Source organism: Falco peregrinus, chromosome 1 (assembly GCF_023634155.1).
Source record: "Falco peregrinus isolate bFalPer1 chromosome 1, bFalPer1.pri, whole genome shotgun sequence".
Taxonomy (NCBI): Eukaryota; Metazoa; Chordata; class Aves; order Falconiformes; family Falconidae; genus Falco; species Falco peregrinus.
The window spans coordinates 80,441,902-80,467,897 of record NC_073721.1 but is presented as its reverse complement, the minus strand read 5'-3'; the positions used below and the strand labels follow the sequence as shown (position 1 = coordinate 80,467,897).

The following is a 25,996-nucleotide window of genomic DNA, read 5'->3' as shown; positions in this document are numbered from 1 at the left end:
ACAAAGACAAGACTAATCCAGCTGAAGCACAGTTTATCTGAACAATTACAAGAATGTTCTTTAAACCATATCACCAAATGCAATGACCAGTCCTGAAGCCTAGAGCTCTAAGCCATACTCGGCCAGAGCGCTGCTCTGCTATTCACAGCGATGGAGCAAAGAATTGGGAATAAGCAGCAAGAGTGGATTGTTTCAGTTTATTGGCTGCATTTTGCCACTGCCACTGAAACTATAATCCCACCCTCAGAAGGATTTATTTTTGTAGCAGCTGCATACAAAGCAGGCAGCAGATTAACTGGAGCATTACTAGTGCCAGTTACAATGCAACTGTGAGCCAAGGGATTGGTAATGAAGCAGCACATGCTCCCAGTCCCAGCCAGCATGCAGACTGCGCAGTTCAAATAAAGCTTGTTTGTGAGGAGCACAGCAATATAATCAGTTATTTCCAAACCATGAAAGTGCGATGCTCACCAGGCCCCAGTCTCCAACATGCCAGCCGATTTCCTGGATGCAGTTCTCCTTAAGGCAGGGCTGGGTGGCTGATGGCTTTGGCTCCATTAGGCAAGCGAAGTCCTGAGCCTGAGAGCCCTGCTGCGTTCTGCAGGTGACTGTCCGGGTCTGAACCCCTTCCCCACAGCTGGCTGAGCACTGCAGAAAGGGACCCAACAATTACAAGGAAGCACCTGGTTTCCTCTTGCATTTCTAGGCTGTGCTCCCTAGCATTAGGGCAGAGCACCATTCTGAGATTGCCTAAAACAACCAACCATCATTAAGATCATCTTCTGGGATGGGAGTTAGCAGAATAGTTGTTTATACTGTAGAAGAGACAATAAGGCATGGTGGATAAGGTCTTGGAGATCTGGAGTTCACTGGATGATTTTGTCCTAGTCATATAATTTCTCTTGATCTCTACCAAAGAAGACATGGAGAATGATTCTGGAAAAACATCAATACTGCAGAATACATTGAGAACAATAAATGGCAGTAAATACCTGGAACCTCGTGTTGTTTATTCCTGATTAAAATCAGCTCAAGGGAAGATAAGACTATGTTCTTGTATTGCTCATGTCTTCTGCCTGAAGACCTTGTGCTCGATTTTTACAGTGTGGAGCTGACACACAACTTCTATATTAGTAACTGGTTTATGACATTTTCAGTCCCTCTTAAATTCACAGTGGTGTTTCCTGGAAACCAGCCTACTTCTCCACGGATTAGCAAGGTCTCTTACAGACAGTGTTAACTTGGGACAGTCTGGTTTACTTCAGATTAGCTTCCCTGCTGAATTTCAGCCACTCATTTACTAGAGTGACTCTGTATCTCTGAGAGTACACGAAACACAATTGCTTCTGAGAATCCTGGAATGAATCACTTCATCAGTTTGTCAGAACACAACACTTGGTGCCTTCCCCAAATGCTCTTACTCCACAACCCTGAAGTCATCTCAGTATTTAACTCACTTAAAAAAAAAAAAAAAAAAAAAAAAAAAAGACAAAGGACTTTACATCTACATTATCATGCCTCAAAGTTGCATTTTATGCTGCTGCACCAGTCAAAGTATCAGCATAAGATCGTAAGTCAAATGTTGCAAGCATGCATGTATTTCTTTTAAAAGAGGAAAATTCACTTGTGCTTTAGGGACCGAGTAGACACTACCTTTACATTCCAAGCCCTTGGAATGTAAGATGCCTTCTAAATACCTGGCTGGCAGCACTGAGCACATACAGTTTGAACAGTTTCCTCTCCTGGAGATATAAACGCACACAGGAATCAAAAATGAACCTCACAGCTGTGTTTGGAGAAGCCGTGCACTGGCACACACCAAACAGCAGGTCACCAGTGTTTCAAGAGTATCTTGCTTACCGACTGCTGTGATTACAGTACTGCTGTTTGGGGCGAGTAATGCTGAGGCAGCAATATGCACAGAAATAAATAGCACAGGCAAGAGCCATGAGATCCTGTTTTACAGAGGAGGGAGCATTACTGCACATCATCAGCTGATCAGCAGCTCTCGTGCTTCACCCTCCACCTTCACCAGCCCTGACTGCGAAACTCTGTCAGTGCCAGGTCTGGTGGATCTGATAAAAATACAGGAGTGGGGAAAGGACTGGCAGACCAGAGAAGAGAGAACATACAATGAAAGATGCAGAGGTGCAGGGGCATGCGCAGTTCTGGGGAATAGGAATGTGTTTATAGGAGGACACAGCTGCTAGCTAGCTGGACAACTTGTTTGCAGGACTGCAGGTACAAGTCCTATACCTCTGCATGCCACCTATCCAGGGACACACACCTTTTACAGTCCCAGAAAAGAAGCCTGGCTCTTCACCCCCAAGCTTTGGCAGATCCTCCTTCAGTAGGTGCCAAGAAGCAGTAACTCCACCGCAGAAACTCACCTCTGACCAGGGCCCTGGGGTCCAGCTCGCACACTGCCTCATGTTGCAGGGCTGACTGCTGCGCGGCTGCTGTGCGAAGGCCATGCACTCAGCGTCATCCACCACCCCTCGGGAGCTCTGACCATCAAATGCCACACAATAAACGGAGCGAGTCTGGGTGCCCCCACCACAGGTAGCTGAGCAGGGTCCCCACTCCCCTGTCTTCCACCTGCAGGTCGCAGAACCAAGCAAAAAAGCTTGTAAGCCCAGCTAAACCACCCAGAGGCACAGGGGAGGTCAGTGCTGTGTCCCTGTTGTAATCAGATAGGGAAAACGTCCCTTTGCAGAACAGAGTCAGAGGCAAGTTCCCATTTGACCAAGCATGGCCCAGCTTAATTGGCAATGCAGAGCATGAGTCCCACTCCAGAGGCAAATTCCCAACTACAAAACCCTTGTTCCTCTGGAAGTGCAGAGCTCTCCCTGAGGGGGAAGATTTCTCTCCATGGTTTTGGTCTCCTGATGCCTGCAAAAATGTCATCCCTGGAATGGAACGTCAAAGAAAAAGAAAGAAAAAACAGAAAACAATCCCAACCAGCTAAAAGAAAAGTAATGCATACCAGCCTTATCACCCATTATGCTCCAGCCATTATCAGAAACAGTAAAACCAAGCCAAGACTTCACTCTGCATGCAAACCATGCCAGACTCTCAGAGTGCTTGTGAACTTTTCACTGACAGCTAGCAGAAAGCTGGTTTATTCCTCCCGTTAGCCAAATTCTCTAACAGCAGCACACACAAAAAGGCCCCAAAAACTTTAAATAAGATTTTGTCCTGTGTTTGGTTGCTGAAGTTGTCGTCAAAATACCCTTGCTAATGGAAGGGGGAATGTCCACAAAACAATCTAATTGTTTGGATACTAAAATCCCTGCCCTTGTTCACTTCTGTGGCTCAGAGCTGCCCAGGTAGCTGGGAGCACAGCTTACATGGTCTGGCTTCAGAGACAACATAGAATCACAGAATGGTTTAGGTTGGAAGGGACCTCAAAGGTCATCTACTTCCACCCCCCCTACCATGGGCAGGGACACCTTCCACTAAACCAGGTTGCTCACAGCCCCGTCCAGCCTGGCCTTGAACACTGCCAGGGATGGGGCATCCACAGCTGCTCTGGGCAGCTTGTTCCAGTGTCTCACCACCCTCACGGTAAAGAATTTATCCTAATATCTAATCTAAATCTGCCTTCTTTTAGTTTAAAACCATTCCCCCTTGTCCTATCGCTACAGGTCCTACTAAAAGATGATGCTTCATTCCCGACTCCAGCAGGCTGTGCAGTCAAAAAGCACTGGTGGTAGAGGGGGAGCATCATGGTGATCTGCTTGTCAGCTGCTACCTCCCCTTGCAGTCAGGTAAGCCCCAGCCAGGGTGTGAAGGCAGTTCATATTTTCTCCCCTAGCCTTCAGCTGCTTCCCTGATCTGCCCTCACGACCCACCCCTAAACTGTGTTTCAGCCAGCTAATTCACATTCACACCCTACCAGAAACTCCACAGTGGACTCAGCCACGTTCATCTCCTTAAGATACCATTCTTTATCGCCAAAGATGCAAATATCAGCCCAAAACTCAAGGGCATTTGCTATAAAATAAGATGTTCCCTTTAGAAAGGAAAAAACTACAGCAAGTAGAAGCCACTTAGAGTGGTGTCGTTGCAGGGTTAAAAACAAATTCATTGATCAAAATTTTTCAGTAGCTCCAGTGGGAATAATCCCCCTCCCCAACTGTGTTCTGCCTCCTTTAAAGCAAATGTACAGTTCTGGAAAGGCTGTATCAACTGGATGGGCTCACCTACAACTTCCTTCAATTGCCAGTCAAGATGTCTTCTCTGACACTTGTTTCATTTCTTTTGTAAGACAAGGCCAACCACAAGGCTGGGACTCTCATCAGAGGGCAAAGAATTTCAGCTCCTAAGCTATTAGCAGCTGGGACACAACTGTTTTGCTTTTGATTATTTTTTTTTATTTCTCATACCTCAGTGTACATTGTAAGTATTCTATCTGTCACATCCCTGTACTCATCAGTTTCTAGGCACTTTTCTGCCTGCTCCAGGGCCCATGCCAAAGAAAGAAGAGCTTTTAAGAAACTCTGAGGCTTTTGTTATGGCATGCTAGCATCCTGGCCAACGTTTCAACCGTTCGATCCATCATGCTCTCTTTTCCTTTCTGTTCTTTTACTTATCTTGGTAAATCAAACAAAAATATTCCAGAACATCTCTTCATCCCTTACCCTGATTCCAGAGAAAAAAAAAGGTTACCAGGGTAAGCAGCCAAAAACTATGAAGAATCTGTCCTCTTCTCAGTCCCATAAGAATCAAGTTACAAGGAGCACACACACCAACTAAGCGAAGCTGCCAGCCAGCACCCTCCACCATCATTTTCATCGGTGAGAATCAAAAGCAAAGCACCACCCATTGCTACCACCAGGGCCAAAGAAGAAAGTCCCCACAGACTTCAGTGGGCAACCAGATGGAGAGCAGAAGAGAGCAACTGCCTTCCTGTGTTTTCTGTAACTCCTTCTCCTTGTTACCTCTTCATCTGAGAGCTCCATGCTCCACTGTGACTCCAGGCTCGTGGCAGATAGATGTAAGAAGTCCTTTATACACAGAACAAAGGATTTAACTTAAAACAAGTATCTACAGGCTACCATGTATTCAGAAACACTCCCAGGTTTCCAAATGCCCTGTCACACACAGCAGCACCCTCACAGGCCTCCACTGCACCCACCAGATACACAGGGAGACAGTTCAGGCTCTGGTCACAGCTCTGGATGCCCAAGTAAGAGCTATATGAAGCCAACTGTAAGGCTATGCCAGCAAGGGACAAGGTGGAAGTGGTTGGATACAGGGGTTTGAAAACACTGGAAAATGAAAAGATTCCAGGATTCATCTCCTTCTGAAAGCAAGGACACTGGGAATCCAGAAATGACCTCCTACTCTGTTTTTGCAGGCTCCAGTGGAAGATAATGAAAAATACAGAATCTGTTTCTTATCTCCTATATGGACTAGAAGACTGTCTTCCACAACCTTACTCTGGAAAGCAAGTTTAATTGGTCTATAAAATGAATGTAGGATGTATTGAGCCCTTTCCTTGTGCACACAGAAATGCTCATCACAGTGTTGCCATCACCACCCTCTGTATTGGGCTTCCTCTAAGAAGTGAAACACTTTCTTGGAGAGAACCCTGCTGGAGGGTAGGAGGAGAGGGTCTGTCTTTTTCTTGGTTCCAAAAGCACCTCAGGAAGAATTAAGAGCCCAGAAGAAGAAAGGAAGTCTTACCGTTTGGTCTGGGGACAGGTCTGATGGCCACATGTCCGGTTATTGTCTGGTTGTGGTTTACCCCTACACATATAATCTGGATAAATTTCATTGTCTATGGTACAAAACACCAAGCGAGACTGGAAACCTAAAGAAGAAGCAAGAGAGTATCCTGATCAACACAAGCTACCCAGGACTAGGCTTGCAATGCACTGGTGTTGGCAAGACAAGTTTCTCAAGTAGCACAGAATCCATGTCTGTCCCAGCCAACCTGGAAAAGTCAAGTGCAGTTCTTGGTCTGTCACTATATGTACAAATGATGCTTCCCCACAGTATTGGAGTCCACTGGAAAAGCAAGAATAGTTCTGTGTAGCTGAGAGGCATTTTGCTGTTGTTTTATGCATTGACACTCACAAGGGAAGCACCATATCCATATATTGTTCATCAAGGAACCCTGCATGATGTGTGCAGTATACAGCAGCAGAACTCGGAGCCTCCTGTTGGAAGGTCAGTCTTGTGAAGACTGGATAGGGGAGAAAAACTTGCAACTCTTGATGCATCCTACAGGATAAGAGTGCCCAGGCAAAGACAGTATCAGTACCTACAACCACAGTATGGCAAAAGCTATCAAAATGGCCACTAGGACAGAAGACCAGAAGAGGCTGACAGGAACTCTATATACTAGTCAGTTGGAGAGGGGTTTTTTATCAGGGTTTTTAGTTTTGGGATTTTTTTTTAGCTAAAATTCCCTGTCTTTGCTCATGGAAGAATTTGTAAACTGAATGTGACAAGACACTCCAGGAGATCTGACAGTCCCCCTGGAAAGAAGTAATCTTCCAGGCTATGGTAGAGGGGAATGACATGATTTAGTTACGTAGGCCAGGTCAGTTTGGAAAGGGTATCTCAAGTGGTTGAAAAGTCCTGAAAAGGACATGAAGAACTGAAGCAAAACAAACCAAAGGCTGTGTAAGATGATTCTTAACAGATCCTAGTAACAAGTCTGAGGACAAAGGCATGGAAAATAAGACGGTATAGTCTTGTTACGACCCTCTCTATATGCAACCCTCCCTTGACAAAACCTTAGCTGCCCGCTGCAGATACCCGTGCTGTCTTCCAGCAGGGACCGCTGGGAGGCAGCTGCAGAGGGCAGCACGCAGTCACACTGTCTTCAGGGTGTGGATGGAGCCCGGGTGCCAGCCGCCAGGTCCTGTGCCCTTACCTCCTCCGCACTCGGAGCTGCACTCGCTCCAGGAACCATAGCTCCAGCTGTAACCCGCCGCCTGCCCTTGCACGGGCAGGTAGTACTCGTACTGTACCCCTGGGTTTGGCTCCTGGCTGATGAGCTGTGAAAGCATGGGAGAAAGTCAGAAATAGCAGCAGCACTTTCACCCTTCACAGCATTTCCCCACCGTGTCTGAGTTCGAGCTGACCTGCGCCCCTCCCGTTCAAGAAGCACTTGCTCTCTATGTTGCATTTTCTCCTGGACTCCTATGATACTCTAGAGAGCATTATTTTTCAGAGAAGGATGCATCTATCCCTCTCAGTGTCTGAAGATCCATCTGCTCCTGTAACGGTAAGTGCCATTTCGTAGCTTACGGCACACTGTAACAAGCAGTGCCCTAGAGCCTGTCCCTGCCCCAGCCCTACCTGGTACTGACTCTCACCTCCCTTCACGTCAGAAGCCACAGGGATGGGCAGGAAGCCAACATCAAGCCTTACCCTGCTCCTTTCTGGGCAACAGCACCAGAGCAGAAACCAGTGCTATTTCTGCAAGACGACCACTGTGGTCTAGCTTGGTGGCCTACAGCCTTGTAAGATTCCTGGGGTCCCTGTCACTTCTTCAGTCTTTCCCATGTCGTCCCCACCAACGCACTCCTGCTGCACAAAGCATGACAGCAAGAGTGTCCGTGGGGGGCAGGCACAGCCGCTTACCTCAATGATGAGGGGTTCTGTGGTGGGACCCTGGGCATGGAGGAGCTCTGGGGCCAGGTCACCCTCTGAGCCACGGTCATAGTGCATAACCGTGCTAGCTACCTGCAGTGCTCGGCTGAAGTCGATTGTCCAGTGCCCGTTCAGGTAATACTCCCCTCGCACGTTCTTGACAGCTGAACAAACCCACAAGCCAGAGAAGAAAAGGCAGTAAATTAACACACCTGTAACCTAACACTTGGCTCCAGGTACCACCAGACAGAGCCTGCTCCAGACTGCCAGGGTACTGGCAATCCACAGAGCTCTCAGCTCTGCCATTTGAACCCCAGCTCCTTTACATCAGTACTACAACCCTTTAAGTGTGGCAATCATCTAATGTGGCAGCATCCACCAACACAGCAAAAATTTACGTATTGAAAGAGGACCGTAAGAACTCCACAGGGATGCTCCCGTTTCCACTCAGCACTGTCATAGGTGTGGCAAATAAAGGTGACCATCATCCTCCAACAATGCTGTCCCCCTGTAAGGTTCTCTTGCCAGAGGCTACTCCACATTCAGACAGTGGTTCTTGCCAGCTTTGCTGCAGACCAAGCACTTTCTCGCTGCACAGCCAAATGCCTCCAGCATATTCCAGCCCTGTCTCTGCATTCCCCACTGTAAGTCACTGAGGCAAAGCCTATGTCAGCTTGCTGTTAAGATGTGGGATTCACATGCCACTGCCTCTACCTCCACCTGCCATCATCCTGTTCATCAGATATTCTATTCAGAAAACAAAGACTTTGGTGCTGCATCCAGTTTTCTACAATGGAAAACATTCCCAGAGTGATTTGTCCAAAGCATTGGGCGATGAAAGAGTCAGAAAGCAGAAGAGTATTTGCTTTTTCCACTGGAATTTCCTCAGCCTTTCTCCCTCCTTTTTGCCCTCTGCAGCATGACCAGTTTGAGCTTGTACAGAGGAATACCCAAAAGATATCTATGGGGAAAAGAAGTCCATCACAAACTTTTGGATGGCAAGAGTAGTTAGGGTTTACATTCACCAAGCAAACAGCAGAACCCATAGCCAAATCTTGCTATATCAGCTAGACTCCCTGTAAGTTCCGAGCAGGAAGTCTGAATGTGGTTTGGGTATTTTTATTCCCCACCCACAGTAAGATCACCACATGAGAGAAAATGAGATAAACCTGAAGCCCAGACAGATCCTGGTATTTAGAGAGTTTTTCCCTCTACCATACCAAGCCCTCCAGGTAAACATCCCAAAGCCCAGTATACCTGCAAATTTTAACACAATGGGTGGAATCCAAATGGGCTGAAACATGGGTTCTGACATCAGTCTTACCGAGGAAGTTCCTGCTGGGCATAACCTCCTTAATTCGGATGCTTGTGGCTCCCACAGGGATGATGAAGATTTGATTGTAACCTGGAAAAAAAAAAAAGGGCGTTATTCAATATCTGCCTATGGATGCCACACAGTCACTCTTCTGTGCCAAAGATGCTCATGGTTTCATTGTTGCCTGAACTGGATGAACTTTATCATGGTGGCTTGAAGCATTTCAGCTGTCACTATTTGCATTCTGAATAGCTTCACCCTACACTATCCACAGATCAGTCCATGTGTGAAAAGTTCCATTTACACTTCAGAAAAGTAAGTACAGGGGTCAGTGCAAAGTCAATTTTTCAGATTTTAATCTTTGGAATTTCAGCAAGCATCATATTGGAGCTCAACACCAAAAGATTTGATCACAAGCATAGTTGTTATCTCAAAATTTTTCAAAATTAGCCAAATGCAGAAGATGCAGTCCCATTTCTAGCACTGCACTGATCCTGATGGGGCTATCAAGACACTGGACAGGGGACATTCGTATGAAGGTGGTATATAGCTATGTTTATGTGGTACATCTATAGTACCTGCTGGAGGCTGAGCAAGGAAAGACATCAGCAGCACAGCAAGCAGCAAGTCCTTCAGTCTGTACAGAGACTAAGAAAGTGATCCCCAGGATAAGGCCATCAATATACTTTCTGATGCTAAAGCAGATAAAAAGCCACATGTCATACAGACATTTTGAGTGAACATGGAAGTCTGCCTACAATAATCCTGTGAGCAGATGTCCCCACCAGCTCTGGTAGTAGTTCAGTTTAACTCTCTCCTTCTTACTTGCCCAAACTACCTAGATCACCTGTACCTTTGGGGAGGCTAGGCACATCAAAAGTACCCTTCACACCATAGCAGGTGCTGCCATCTCCTCCACACTGCAGGCACTTGTCCTCCTTCTTGGGAGATTCCAGCATGTTATCACAGCCAACAGCCTGTCAGAGCACAGGAGCATTTATATGAATAAACTGTAATGACAGAGGAAAGAAAGAAAAAATGTCCAGTCCAAGAGGAAGCGTGAATCTAGGGAGTCTGGGAAGTCAGGATGGGGCAGGGAAGGAGTTGTCAGAGAAAGGACAGAGTTGGCATCTTCTGCTTCACATTCAGAGACCATAGATGAACGCTGTCCACATGCTCCTCAGCACCTTGGAAACTGAATGATTCTCCTTTTTTGATGTTATTATGAAAGACCAAGTTGAACAAAAGGAAGCAACAGAAAGACTGACAGCCCAATGGTAAGTGAAGGAAGCAACAAGATGACGAACCTGACAAACTCCCTCTACACAGATGTCCCGCTTGCCAGGTTCACAGGTAGTCCCATCTACCACTGCTTCCTTGTGCCTATAGTAGAAGTTTTCTCCCTTGGGTATACAGTTTAACTCACACTTATTAGGTGCTGGTAGGAGAGAAGAAACAAAAATTATATAGCATGGTTAATAGCTTGATAACACATCAGGAGCCTTGTTTTAGATCACAGGAGCAGAAACAGCGGGGTAGACCGATATTAAGTGGCAGATACTGAACAAATTTCTGGGTCACAAACTGCTGGGGGCTGAAAAGATATTCTGGTAAAGCCTCAATGCACACAACCATTTCCTTGGGCACCTTGCCTGGCCAGTGGTGGAGGGGACACATTGGGCAGACGGATATTTGGTTATTGCTTAGTAGGACAGTTCTTATGCTCCCTTGGAGTACAAGGCTTTCTACAATGAGAACAAGTGCTGGTACAGAACACAAGGGAGCTGTTATCTTAACAGCCAACAAACAAAACTTCAATTCTATCTTGAAGTCCCTCATAATTTGTTAAACTGTGAATGATAACATACCAAAGTTCAGAGCAAGGACCTCTGGTTCCTACACCTGCCTCTTGTGAGATGATTCCTCAAGAAAGCATGGGATAACTGAAAGAGATTTCATGTCCTCTGAAGGACTCATTAATTATATGCATTTGTTTCTCCTGTGCCCTGCTAATATTCTTTTGCCCATATTGAAAAATACGGCAGAGCTTCTGCTTCTCTAATACTTTAGGACCTAGCTGCAACCAGTTCCAGCTTTCTTGAGCAACATTTCTGAAAGAATGGCTGTTACAAGAGACAACTACGTATTGCTGCAATGACAGCTGTCTCTTGGCCCATGCATCCAGTGTCTTCCTGGGAGCAATGCTTTGCTGCTGGCAAAAAGATTTTTTGCACACCACTCTCTACCCCCAACTCCAGCTAAGGAAGTACCCTACAAGGATACTACAGTCAGGAACATTACAGCCACTTCAAAACATATTGTTGATAGTTAGGGATGAAGTGCAACTCTACATGTTTATCATTACCTCCATAATATGGAAGCCACTTGTATTTCTTTCCTTGGAATTCTGTCCCATCAAACTCTGCACATTGCTCTGCCCGAAAATCCCGGGAGCCTTCTGGGCAGCTCTGTTTGGAGGAGAAAATGTTTGTATTGGGCCATTATAAAAAAGAGAAAAATTAAACATACAACAAAAATTTGGTTTTTATTTGTTATTGCTTCCATATAAAATGAGGGGCATATATTCAATATGTTTTTGAAGGGGTACTGTTGATGAACCACATCCACCAGTGATGTCAGAGAAAAAGAAACTAATAACAACTTATTACTTCTGAACAAGAATGATGTTTGTCTGGAGAAAAGGAGTAACATGCAAGCAAAACCAAAAAACAGAGCACCGCACCTGAATATTGCATGACCGATAGCTTCGAGTTGGTCCAACACAACTGGAAGGGCCTTCTGTCCTGAAAGACAGTAAAAACAACATGAAGCTGTCTGAAGAATACACACACACAAAAAAAATCATTTAATGACAGACATTACAAATTGCCTTCATATCAAACATAGCATGCTTACACAGTTCCCTGAAACAGCAAACTAACTAAAATGCACTCCTTTTCCATTAAAGCAAGCTTGCATCTTTTAGTGCCATTTTCTGCTATGGTTTGTATTCTGGCATGAATGAGCCACACACCACGAATGACTGCAATATAGTGCTTCAGGGTTACGTTTCAACTACATAACAGAAGCAGAGCTTTTAGTCCTTTGTCCACCAGCAAACAGTCGAGGTGTCCGTACCAGAACCAGCAACATGTTACGAGCAGCAGAAGGGCAGTAGCCAATTCAACAGGTAGGCATATCGTCTATCATGCTGCTCATGTCCACGCTAGGTTCATTAGTAGGAAGAGCTAAACATGCAGGTGAAACTGTGCAACACCATCATTCCAGTCAAATTACTCCAGCTGAGAATTACAGAGAGTAACAGTTACGGAAGAAATTGATCTGAAATGCCAACCAATGGCTAATATCCAGAATTTCTAAAATGAAGAGACAGGCCTCCAGGGATTCTGGCAGGTGTATACCATAACGGGCAGCCTTCAAGAGACCTTTCTTTCTCCTGGGTGGGAAGCAGCAGAGCTCCGTAACTCTGGATTATTCTATTTAAAAACCCACTCTCATTTCTCTAAACATAAAGAGGCAGTTTTTTTCAGGATATTGTTGAAAGTCTGACTTTCCCCCACCCACCCCTCTTTTCTTTGTTATCCACAACAATATCTCTAAGGTCTGTCATTCCCAGCTGGTGTAGTCCCACTCATCATCCTTACTGAACTTAACCCAGATGCAAATGAGGTAGCACAGTGTTAATGCTACTTGAGCCAAGTCCGCTCTTTCATTTCTTCTGGAGCAATTTACCTTTCTGGTAATCACAAGCCTGAGAAAATCTTGACACAGTCACCAGCTCTCGGCAGAGAAACCTACTGCTCTAGACTGTTCAACCTCTTCCTCAACTGAACAGCTGCTGCCATACCCATCACCTGATTGCACAGCCTCAGATCTCACCCAGAAACCAAGGGAGCTGAAGCAAGGACGTGCTGAAGAGAGCACTATTCAAAACAGCAGTGACAAGACTGAAGCTGAGGATCATCTCAAAGTGAACTCAGGTCACTTATTCCGCTGGAGTCACACTACGTCATTTTTGTTCTAGATGCATATCGGAATATAAGTGCAGGAGCTCAGTAACAGAAAAAAACATTCAAAGAAAATAAAAGGAGGTTAGCCCTCACCTTTGGGAATAGCAGTGCCGTTGCCGAAAGCTGACTCCACCACCACAGCTCCGACTGCACTTGCCCCACTCACCCCAGCTCCCCCAAACATCAACCTGCCGTTTCATCTTGTGGCCCTGTAAATAAAAAGCACACAGATGTACCAGACAGACATGGCAACACAGGAAAAAAACAATGAAAATGAAGCAGAGCTCCTATGTGTTGTCTCGCAAAAAAGATTGTCTCATTGGACTGTATCCCTAGTATGAACAGTGGCAGAGAATAATACATCAGAAACGTCAAGCCTCTAATAACTAGGAGTATTAGCTTCCTGAAGCCATATAGCACATTCAGCTTTATAATCTCCCTTAAACTGTCACTGTTTGCCTATTCACAGAATCTCAGAGCTTTTGAATAACCATCTGAAAGAGGATAACATCATCTCCCCCTCAGCAAGGCAGCAAAGGTGACTCATTATTTCAGGGATTATGAGCACTGTCACTCCACACCAGATCAATAGAGCCACTTAATCCCAAATCCTTGGCTCCAAGCCAGATACTTAAAAGAAATAAAGGAAGCAATAAGGAAACCCCAATTTTTACTGCAACAGAATTTCACATATGGACTTTTTCCCCCTATTCAACTGTGTCCAATGGTGAGGTCAAGGTCTGGACCATCATTAGGTACAGCCTTAATTTTGTGTTTAGAAAGTCTGAATGGATGCTGGCAATAAGTATGATAGTATAGACAAGAAGTTACAAGTGTAATGGAACCAACTAAAATACATTGTCTTAGAAGCACATGGAATACCCTATTTTCAGGAAAAAAGGGCCTAATGCAGCTGATGGGATCCACATACAACAGGGCACAGGGGGTTAGTGGGAAGAATAGCAATATCCTGAGAAAAAAGTATAATTGCAAGATGCAACAGGATTAATTCTGCTTGGGAAAAGAAGGTATATGCAGGGTTACACAGCGAGTGATGCTGTAAAAACGGGGTTTGCTGTGCAGCTGCACCTGTAGGGCAGTTTATGTATATATGTTTATACTAGTATATGTTTATGTATATATTTTACAACAGAGAAGGTAATGCATACCATTTGGACACTTAGACATGGGGTAGTGGAGAGTGGGCAGGTAGAGAAACAAAAGTTCAAAAAATCATTGAGATGTAGTCTAATTTCCTTCCACGCACAGAGTATCCCACAAAATCTACATGACCCCTGGGTATGGGTCCCAATCCAGCCTCTAGTTCCACACAGCCTCTTTTGACTTGAATGCAGCACCCTGCGTTCCCATCCTCAGCGTTTCCCTGCTCGTGCTCCGTTTCCATTCCTTCCTGTTGTCCTTTCTGCATCCTCATATAAGCTCTTCCCTGATGATCACCCAGCTAATAAGTGCCATCGTAAGGGTTCTCTGCTGCAGCGGAGGAACATGGTAGAAATGGAGAATTTCACCATAGCAGGGACATTAACCCTACCCACAAGCACTCTCCACCCACCCAGGTCACTTCCCAAGGCCTACAGAGAAGGAACAAGCTCCTCACTGTCTGTCTCTGCTTACTAAAGAGCCTAATTTTCACTTAACTACTAACTGCTTTTACATAAGACATCCAGCTCTCTGCTAGAAACAGAGGCTAGCCTAATAAATTATCCAGTGAATCCAGCTCAGGCAAGATCCATGGGTTAATCCTCCCTTGTCATTTAAAGTTTTTGTAATTTTCTACACATGCTCCCTGACTGTATGTCCCCGAGTTACGGTCTTGTTTCTCTCCCACCCTCTTTTAAGGAATAAATCCCTGCTGCTGGCAGAGCAACAGTCAGAGGTATTAGCCAGTCCTATTCAGCCACATATTATCAAATTACCCATAACTGTCTAGCTGCAGAGTCACCCCAAATTCTTCCTGCCTATTACCTATATTGCTCTAATGTAAAACACTTTCTTTCTAGCCCATGCTATTTGATTTCCTTCATGCAAGTTTTGTGCAATCATTTAATACCTCTGTAAGCAAAATCCTTCAGGACAAGTTTTCTGGTTGAGACTGTTTGCCTTTGCCCTGCTCACCCAATGGCACTACCCGGGTTACAGCCACTTCTACATACCTTCTCTCTGCCAAGTCAACATCTCCCTGACCCCTTGCCAAATCCTCCTTTCCCATTCTTCCATTCCAGATACTGAGCTCAGTGTTTGTCTTCTGCATTCTCATTTGCCTTTCTGGGAGTAATCCCATCAATAGAGTTTTACCTTTCAGCAAGGCATCTTATTTTCCCAAGTTTTTCTTTCAGACACCTAATTCCTCCCCCTGTAATCCCCTCCTCCCTTATTCTCAAAAGAAAGAAACATGCTACCACTCTGTTTCTCTCCTGTCTTATTCTTCTATATCAGCTGACTGATTTAGGAGCAGTATTAACTCACCCTGGAAACAAGGGACCTTTCAGTCAGCATAAGGGAGTAGAAAACATGTAGATAAAAATCCAAAGGAAGAGCATTTGAAAGTCAGATTACTGGAAGGCAATTAGGACAGAAAGCCCTTCCCTGACTCACACACCAACCTGATAATTATTCCAATATTCCTCCTACAGAAGTAGCATTCTTTATTCTTTCTATAGGGAGTAAAATCTGCAGGGACTCTTTGTTGTAAGACTTACGCGTTGCAGAGTGCAGGAACAATCATTTTCTCAGTATCACTCCATTTATGTATACCCCAAAAGGAGCATCATCCAGAAGAACCCTCCCAAAGCTGTGTAGTGTTACAGAAACATTTTAATAGGGACCCAACTCCCACATTCAGAAATCTGTGCACAGACCTCATTACTTCAGTAACTGCATGCATGTGTACACAGGCAAATATAAAGCTGTATATTTATAATAAATAAGAGATGTATTATTATCACGTACTCTGGTAACAAAGATGTTTTTAGATGCTGTCAGCTAGTTTCTACTCCAAAAGCTTCTTTCTGCTCTCTCAAGACTCTGGAATGCTTTTATCTGTTGTCAGCCAGTACAACTAAGTCCCAGTCCCTCCTGGACCCCAGAAGTAAAAATCTACAAACTTCATCACTGTTACCAATTCATTTGGTTCCGTTCCTCCCTCACTTCAGTTTAACATGCACACAAGAACACAGTTCCTTTATCTGCATTAAATATATATTTTAATGTTTCAGGCAAAGTGAGAGAAAGCATACAACTATCTTATTTGATTTCTAAAAACTCCATAAAGAACAGTCCGTTAACTGTCCCAACTGTTCTGCCTAGTTTTACTGCCTGTTAAGACAACAGAAACACATACCTTCTGGGCATATTGATGATGTATATGACCCTGGCTCTGCACACTTTCAGTGCTTGTTGCTAAACAGGTTGCTGTGGTATAAAAGTTTAGAAGGCCAGTGATTTCATTTCTGCAAACACTGCATTGCTTTCATCACTTCCTAGATAGATGCATTGCTGATGTAGCTGCAGCACTTGCTGTTATCGGGCCAACTGTATCAGATACAACCAGCAAGTAAAAAAGCTGCACCTCTGAGTCGCTAGAGCTCCAGACTTCATCTTTAAAGATAATTCCAGTATGCATCAGACACAAACAAAAGAATTCTGGAAAAGGGTGCTAGATAGCATAATATATTACCATGTAATATTTATTTTATATATTATATATATGACACATGCACTGGAAGAGGAGTTATGAATGGTACTTGACTCAGAAAGACAGAAGATGTTGGCAGTATGTAGCAGTACGTTGAAAAGGGGACTTGAAAGACTTCTCAGTCAGTCTAGTGAGATCAATAGGAAATTACACATGGGAAGAGGGCTGTGCTACCCAGACTGATGCACTGCAGGCATGTAGTGAGCCACAAAGTTCATATAACCAAATGCAGTGATTCAACATGAATAATTTCCTAGTGCCTTGTTGCAACTCAAATACAACTCAAATACTAGCAAGCTATCAAAGCAAACATCAATTTACTACACAGTCCAAAGTAAGCAGTGAAGGTCTGCAGTCACAGGCCCAAACAACCTAAATCCCAGCCAAGTTGTTACCTCTAGTCTTTGCCTTGCTCCTTGGGCACCTTTGAGGGCCTATAAGATAGTCAGTCTGAATTATTCTGTGATTCTTTGTGCTGCCTTTCCAGACTGACAAGCAGCAAAAAACCATCATGTTACACCACCCCAACAATCGCTGCTCAAAACAGATGGCAACCAATACCCACACTATGCCTGAGAGGTTTTGGACAAGGCTAGTGCTTGCTTTTAGCCCAGTGGGTCACATAGCTTTGCTCCATTGAGCTGCAACTGATGCACCTTTTTGGACACTGAGAAGTTGTTACTGTGGCTTCTTGAGCTGCGTCACAGTTATGAGACTCCATTCAGATCTGACACAAGTCTCAGTGACAACACTGAGAACATGGTGGGAAATCCCTGACATTGGAAGCTGACAACAAGGCCCTGTACAACTGTAACCCACTGAAAAGAGATATTGCTCTCAATGATAAAATGATGAATGTAGCGTTACTTTTATGCAGTGTTTCTGTGGCTTAAAACTGCAGTCAAAATCAGACTCTCTCTTTTCAACCTTTCTTAGTATTTCCAAAATAATATTGCATCCTTTTAATTGACAAATATCTACTTTCTAGGGTTTATTGTTTCTAAAATAAGGTTAATGTGTATTTTGACATATTCCTGAACTGTAACCCCACTGATGAAACATGCACTAAAGAAGGGCAAAAATCAAACACTTTACAAAAAAAAGTTACCACCACAGTCATGGATTCCATAATGGTTTCATTACCAAAGCCTTTGCAAGTAAGAAGTCTGCAGTGAAAAACACAGCTAAGTTTGAATAATAATTACAGAAAAGTTAATGAGGAGAGAGGAGAGAGGAGAGAAAACCCAACTTGTCAAGGTGCCCCGAGGGATGGCTGCGCCCTGGGGGCTGGGGGCTCTCCCAGGTGGCCAGGGAAACCAGGGAGCAGCACAAGCCAGGGCACAGCCCCAGCCCTGGGAACTGGGCACTCCAGCCAAAGCCAGGATGGGATATGGGACTGCAAGTGGGCCTGGTGAACCGGGCCCATGGCTGGGGCAGGCAGGGCTGTGTGGAGCCTTGCTGCTGCATCACTGGGGCAGGAGCTGACAGTCAGCTGCAATGGGGTCCTGGTCTGTGAACAGGGTGGGGAGAGCCCAGTCAGAGCCAGTAAAGACTAGTAGTGCCCTCAGGGCCCTGATAAAAGCAACCCACATGGAGTGTATCCTTAGATCACCTACTTTTCAGGACATGAACCATTTCCTTCTCCTTTCTATATCCAGACTACTCAGTACTGCAACGATGACCACCTATAATGCTTCCATATAGCTAAGCCCTGAAGACAGGTGGCGTTCAACCCTCACTTAATTGAAAGGGAGCTGAAAACATTCAGTATATCTCACATGTTTATAATGTAGACATATGATACTATTCCAATAGATGCATTTTCAAGATAAATCCATCTGCAACTGGCTATGCTATTAGCCAAAAATCCAACAACAAAAAAAGTGAATTAATCAGAACCACATCAGCAGAGCATTTTTTATAGTTCTGTCTTAACCATTGATCTTGGCTCAGACACAGCAGGCTTGCAAAGAGCTTTGAAGGTGAGGAATGCCAAGTACTATTTTTATGAATAATGAATAAGCAATCAAAGAACTGAATTCGAGCAAAACTAGAAAAACAAGAATGAAAGTGAACAAGATGGTGACAGCAGGAAGTGAAATACAAAATGGTACACAAGAAGAGAGTATCTTATTAAGACAACTGCTTCACAAAGAGGAGAAAAAAATCCAGGGCTTCATTAGTTTTAATGGCTTGTGGTTTACACTCACCGTGTGTATCTCCTTTCATCTCCCTGTAACACTCTAGCCATGGCTTGTTAAAATATCCCCTCTAATAAACCCACTACAATCCACCAGTTCCCCTACATCTTCATTTTCTCAAAACACTGCAGGTTCTCCCTACATCATTGAACCCACTCCCTCATCGTTCCCAGCTCTTCCGTGTTCCCTGTGTTCACCTCCCCAATGCTCCTTACTCTTCTACCTGTTCATGGGCTGTCCCGCCATACATGGGGCTCCTTCCACATCCCCGGCTTTCCTGCCAGCTGCGCAGGCTGGGTGCGTGCCTCACCCACTGCAGAACGAGCTACGTGCTGCCCCGTGGGGCTGTGCTAGCTTACCGGCTAGTGGGCAGAGCAGGTAACAGCCACTTTTCAGAAACTGAAAGCCTTCCAGAACCACTGGGTGGTCTGGAGCCGACTAGGGTATGAAAAGAGCTCTCTGAAAAGATACAGCCATTGTGGAGAAGTCAAATTAATTCTTGGCATCCTTGTGGAAGAAATTGGGGACATTCAGAAAACTCCACAAAGAGGAAGATTGTGAGAAAACTTTTATGACCCTAAACTTATTTGGAAAAACGGACAAACCACACAGTATGAAGTCATCAGAAGCTGTTTATCCAAGGGGCCTAACAGGAACTCAAGGTTGAAATGGATAAACTGTTACATACTAGCAGACAACCCTCTCAGCTAAAACCACTTTGGCATCCAATTATTGCAAAGTGGCAAATCCGACACCAGTTTACAAAAGGGTCCCAGGGGAACCCAAGGAACTGTACAACCACATAGTGTAAAACTGATGTCTATTGATAAATCAATTGAAATTATAACAAAGAACAGAATCAGCAGGCACCTGCAGAAACACAGTATATTTGGGAAAAAGTCAACAGGGCTTTTTTAAAGGCAAATCCTTCTAAGACTACTGCAGTTCTTTGAGAGATTCACAAAAAATCAACAAGGCAAACCTGTCAGATACACTCAGATTTCCAAAAAGCCTTCAACAAAATCCTTCACCTAAGGCTCTGAAGGAAGCTAAGCAGCCAGAAGGAAAGTTCTTGCATGGATGATGAGCAGGTGGACCAAGGAGAAAGGTAGGAGTGAAATCTCCATCCACTGCAAGGACTGACATTAGCAGCAAAATTCTCTAAGAAATCTGAACTGCTAAACACATTTATAAGTTACGCCAAAAACACAGAAGTAACAAAGACAGCTGACAAGGGTAATAAAGGGCAACAGAGAACTAAAATGCAAAGAACTACAGAGGGATATTATAGTATACATGACTTGTCATTAAAATGACAGTTGAGATTTCATGTAGGTAACAAGTGATGCACAGGAGAAAACACAAATCCTATCCTAATAGATAAAATTATTACATCTGAGCTGATCTTCACCCACCCAAGAGCAGGATCTTGGTGTTATGCTAGAGATGTTGTGATGCTAGAAGTCTACATGGCTTCAAGGAGTTGCTGACCAAATTCAGGGAAGAGAAATAGAGATGTCTCCAGCTCAAAGCATTCATAAACTATAAATGACAGGAGACTGGAAGTGTATTGGGGGAACCTGTACTTACTTACCAACCTTTTTATCATTTTATTCTAGACATGTGTTTGAGATGTAGCTGGAGATAAGATATAGGGCAAAATGAACTGAAACTATTCAGTACAATTATTCTTGTGTAATTTTTCTACCTTTCCCTCAATAGGAAGATTTTATTGATCTCATTCTCTTTCTCCCTCCTGACAGTAATTTTCACGGTTTCTGTATGACCTTAACATTGAGGTCCTTTGCCCTTTCTGACGGATCTGGTTAAGGGGTTTAGAAGTTTAGTCAATAGATTATCAGTGTTTAAATAGTAATGATGTTCAGTTCTTTAGAGAAATTAAAATGAGCATTTTAACCTAGAAATGCAGACCCATAGAAAGCAATACTGTCCACATGAAATGTATTTGAATACGATTACGATTTTTAGTCAAGCCTCAGACCAGCTTTCACTTTAAAAACACCTGCAGTACAATTTAGGAGCAAATATAAGTACTGGACACAATCTAACTATCAACTAATACCTACAGATCATAAAAGATCAAATAAAACTCTTCCCCTGACAAGCAGCTTTTGCTTGAAATAGTCCCATGGTATGGGCAGGTAAGATATTTCCAATTTGGAAAGAAGGAACTCCAGATGCACAAATTTGCCAACATGAAATCACACTTGTGAAAAAAATGAGGCAGAGAGAAATCTGACGAATGTCATGTTTACTAAATGTAAAGCAACTCCCAAGCAATCAATACACACACACACAATCATTCCAAATACATGCACAAATATAGAAGAGTTATTCTCATGGAAAACTTTCAGAATTTATTTTCTCTAAACCACCAGAAGCACTATTTTGTCAGCAGTAGCACTAACGGACAGGGCTCAGACAGTTTTACATCACCTCACCCTTCTCTGAAAGCACTGGAAGAATCACAACAAACAAAACCACTTGAACCTGGCATTTTCAATTATTGTTCACAACCTTCCTTAGAAGCAGCAACAGGATGACTTGAAATTGCACTAGACTCATCTGTTTCAGTTCTTCATTAACAGCTAGGGTATAAGATGGAGAGACATCCATATACAAGATGGAAAGACATCTTTGTTTTCTGTTTGTATAGCTTCTAAATACAACTCCTCCTGACCATCCAGCTGTAGTTTCCAGTACTACCATAGTGCAAAACAATAAAGGAGCTACAAGTAATGGGTGGCCTCTTTCTCCAGATCCTTCAAAGCCTGGTGAAAAGGGACAGGCACCACAGGTGCTGTGTGGTAGGAACCTCTCCATATTGTAGCAAGAAAGAAGGGAAGAAGAGTCTAGTGGGTCCCACCGAGGATGGGACACCAGGCAGGAAGTCCTCAGCAGCCAGTGGCTTTGGCAAGCAGCAGTCCCTCTCTTGCTCCATAATGCTGCCTGCCACGTCTGGCAGACAAACCAACCACCCTCAGACTGTGAGCAGAGAGAAGACCTAGGCAACAGCCTCAGCTGCTCTTAAAGTGTCAGCCCTGTCAATATTTCTGCCCTTGTTCTGCTTGCTGCTTTCCCTAGCCTAACAATCAATGAAGTAAAAACAAGTTCAACCACTCCACTCCAAAAGTAGGAGAAGAAATGAAAAACAGCAGGCATGAATCTACACCCTTTAATCAGAAGCAGACTTGAATCTCTGTATACCCATCTGCTCCATCCTTGCGTAAGCTTGCAGTTCACACGTTATAGCTGCACTCCCATTAGCACTACCAGTCTGCGTGTTTGCAAGTTCATGCTTTCCTGCTTCTCAGACAAAAGGTGTCCAAGAAGCAATCATTGTGCATTGGTGGACATGATGGATCTAAGAGGTAAGCGGTTTGTTACAATAAACCCCACACATACTAGTCTGTGCCTCTCCCCTGGTTTTATTTCTCTGCCCTCTTCCTTCTCGGGGTGTACACTATTCACTGTATAGCTGGAGGTGACCCACCTTTCTACCCTCGTGCTGCTACACTGGCAGCTCATTTGAAACCAAAACTGAAACAATTACTGTTGTCTCAGCTGCAAGGCTGCTCTGGATCTAGTATTTAGCACAGTTAAAGTGACAGAGCCTCAATTTCTTGGAGATATGCTACTGTACATTAAAGGAGATGTGTCTCCTTCAGTGTCGGGAAATGCACCGTGCCACCTGACAAGCTCTTACACCTCTGCCACTGGGAATTACAAAAGAACAGGACAGCAAAGAACCTTTTCAATGCCATATGACATGGATTAAAATTATTTTTCAGTAAGCCTTCTCAGGTGAAGCCCTAGGGGAGTGGAGAATGGTGTAGAACAGCAAGCAATTCTCCAACTTACTTTCCCACCACGCAGTATTCCCTGTCTCAGTTTTCAACCTCACCTTCTCCTTCCCTTTCTTTCTCCCACCACGTTAGTACAAAATTTGCATTTATAGCAGCAGGGCTACCACTCTTTTTCTGCAGCAGTGACACAGAGGCATGCAGGCACTGCTTTTCCAGAGCTGTTCCACCTGTGGGACTTGAAGCAGCTCCACTACTCTTTTGATGCATAGCCTGATCTAGCACAGTCAGTTGCCATCACTACAACCAGTCCTGCCAGCTCCAGCTTTCTCAGGCCAACTGCCTCTTGCTATGGTTCAGCCTACTTGCATTAGCACCTGGTAAGGAATGGCCCATATGAAAGCAACATCATTTCTCTCTTCCCTCCCAGAAAAAAAATGAGATAATTACCACAGCACAGTGCCTCAGTGCTGCTGGATATTCCTACTTCCTCACGGCTTGGATGGATCCAGCTTTTCAGGGAAACTGAAATTAAGTGGTAGCCAAGGAAAACCTTCTCCATTCAGCACAGCTTTAGGAGGAGCTACTGACTGCATGCAGGGGACAGTCTAATGCTACAGAGATATGTCAGCCTTCACAGTTGCAAAGTGTTTCTGTCATTTCCCTTCCAAAATAATCACCAGGTTGGAGACAGGCAGGTGAACAGATGCATTGAATATAGTATATTCCAATTCTGGTTCTTTTAACATACAGCACCATCTTCTATTAGATGCGAGACAGCAAGATCTCATTTAAGCATATTTCCATCTGTAAGACAGGAAATCTATTGATGACTAACAAACTCTGCTTGATTTCTGGCCTCTCATCCCTGATCTTCAAAGAAGGCCTAGAAACCATTTGCAAATGCTGAATCTGGGAACAGAAAATCATAATCATACCAGAGATTAGAAGTTATGGACTCATTAATTTTAATGGCATACTTATAATTCCTCACTACTCCCATAAAACACTTACTCCAGGTGATAATTACCTCTTTTTTCCCCCCTTCTCTGTTCCTTTACACCTAACAAACATATCACATCTTCCTTTGCTTCCACTCTACTCAGCAGTTCACCTTTTACCTCAGATGCCCAACTCATTAATATAATTGAAGTTAAACTCAGAGAAACTGTTCTCAAGCTGCATTTACTTCAGAAAAATCCTACTTCTCTCAGAAAGGAAGAGGAATCCCAGTTCCTAATAGCTGCATTCTTTTTCTGACTATATCAAATTGGTTTAACATAAAGATTACCTCCCCCCGTAAAGCTAAACCATACGGCTTAGACCACAAAGACCAAAGAGAAGAGAAAACCCAGCTAACCAAAGATTCATTCATTTTACTGCAAGTGACAACAGCTTTGAAGTAGAAGACAGCAATTATTGCTTTGCAGATGACTCCCCTAGAGCTAAAGGCACTACCAGAATTTTATTTAATTGCCATGTTAGACTTTTCATAATACATACCACAGTAGGCCTGATGACTTGAATCCTTTAGCTCTTTCAGGAATATTTTCTACAAAATACTTGAGTTACAGATGTTGACAGTCCTTCACAAAAGTATTTTCATTTCTTGTAAGGGTTCAGAATAGCTTTTACTTACTGAAAATGCAGAAGGTGACATCATCGCTAACAGGAGCAGAAGGAACAAGTTCTTCATTTCTGCCTGCAGGAACAGAAAGATTATTGATCAGAACTGCTCGCTGCTTTGCCACTTGTATGGCAGAAAAGCTGAGATACCACACAGTAAAAATGGAGGTGGAACTAAAAGAAAGGTAAGAGAAGAAAAACAGCTTTATCACTACACTCCCTGGTTAGATGAAGGCAACTGCAAAGACTGAAATTACCCTGCATAGAGAGCCAGGATGTAATTACGGAGTGCAAATATTTCCCTGAACTTTCCTCTGGTATTACAAGAACACCATCCCCAGGCACAGTGAAAGATGCATGCTCTTGCATGTCTGCCCTCCCACCCTTTTACATATACACATGATAAAATACTTTGAGATTGCAGTGTTTTCAACCAACCCAAGGTACAAATTTCACAGTTGATGATTCTGTACTCTATATTCAATCTGTGTGGCTTGGTGAAGCCTTATGTCTGTCTGTGTGATCTTGCTTGTTTAAAATGCTACGGTTCATCACAGATAGCTATAGCTGGATTCAACCACCAGTAGTTATATCCCTTTTGCAGAGCTAGAAAGATCAGGCCACACAGACTGGTATGGCAGCATACAGCAGGACACAACAGTTCCTAAAAATCAGGGCATTATGCATACTTGGGACCACAATAGTTCACTGGTGCATTGCCTGTTGCTACTTTATCCTTTCTCTTTTGAGTTGCAGCAACCAAGCCCACACCAACCACTGCTCACCCATATTTACAGCTGTGACCATGGCCACTTCAGCCACTACAGACTGCCTGTTTCTCATGGCCATTTTCTCGTGACTATTGAGCCAAGAAAGAGATGGATTCCTAGCATAGTTTTATCTAGTCTAAGCTTCTTACTAACTTGGGAAAGGAAAAGGAAATGAAAAAGATGGAGAAATCTTCCTTTCACAGTGCATAAAAGCATCAAGGAAGAAATGTTTATTTCATCAATCATTGTAACAACACCTGTTTTAATATTAAAACTTCATATATAGAGATCTTGTAGCCTGGCCTATAAAACACAAACAAAATATAGAATGTATATCACCATTAACAACGGTAATATTGATATAAGATCATTGTTGCCTGAGAACATCAAATCAGAAACAAAGTATACCCAAAATGAAACCTGCCTGATCTAGCATTTGCATATTTCAGGTTATGTTATGATGGGCAACCATTTTCGCATAGTGCTAGGCTTCACTGAACCACAGCTTATTGCAGCTCTTTAAGTCCATATATACCACGGATTTTGACACTCCCAACATTCATAGTGCTGGGAATAAAAAGCTTGTTCTTTAATGTTTTTCCTTTCAGATGTAAAAACTACTAAATACCAAAAATCCAGGTATACCAAATTCTGTGTGCAAAACAGCAATGAACAGGGAAAATGTAACTGGGAAATAAGCACTGATAAGCTTCTCTCTATAGATAATGAGTGCCAATCACATGATTCATAAGAAAATGAAGTTATAGGAGATTTTTATATGAAGAGACTTTAATTGATTTTGCATTAGTTCTTAAGAAACTGTGGGAAGACTATGGACGCTCTATCACCCCCACATGCTGCTACTATTATTCTCAATCAAGTCAAGGAAGAAACAACCTGGAG

General features: G+C 43.7%; 1 protein-coding gene across 4 annotated transcripts in view; it reads right to left on the bottom strand.

Annotated features, from left to right (window-relative positions):
- PAPLN (papilin, proteoglycan like sulfated glycoprotein) overlaps positions 1–25,996 on the bottom strand; it is a 55,400-nt gene that overhangs the window by 15,889 nt on the left and 13,515 nt on the right. For 3 of the 4 annotated variants that reach the window (XM_055807150.1, XM_055807044.1, XM_027795846.2), the window contains 13 exons: positions 24,337–24,399; positions 13,051–13,166; positions 11,670–11,730; positions 11,292–11,394; positions 10,234–10,364; positions 9,780–9,903; positions 8,936–9,016; positions 7,603–7,775; positions 6,890–7,013; positions 5,692–5,818; positions 4,944–5,009; positions 2,391–2,598; positions 472–648 (listed from right to left, as the gene is read on the bottom strand). In XM_055807150.1, coding sequence (XP_055663125.1) covers positions 472–648; positions 2,391–2,598; positions 4,944–5,009; positions 5,692–5,818; positions 6,890–7,013; positions 7,603–7,775; positions 8,936–9,016; positions 9,780–9,903; positions 10,234–10,364; positions 11,292–11,394; positions 11,670–11,730; positions 13,051–13,166; positions 24,337–24,393 — 1,548 coding nt within the window. In that variant the 5' untranslated portion in view covers positions 24,394–24,399. The remainder of the gene's footprint in view (positions 1–471; positions 649–2,390; positions 2,599–4,943; positions 5,010–5,691; positions 5,819–6,889; positions 7,014–7,602; positions 7,776–8,935; positions 9,017–9,779; positions 9,904–10,233; positions 10,365–11,291; positions 11,395–11,669; positions 11,731–13,050; positions 13,167–24,336; positions 24,400–25,996) is intronic. The other variant, XM_055807214.1, reaches the window with a different exon arrangement.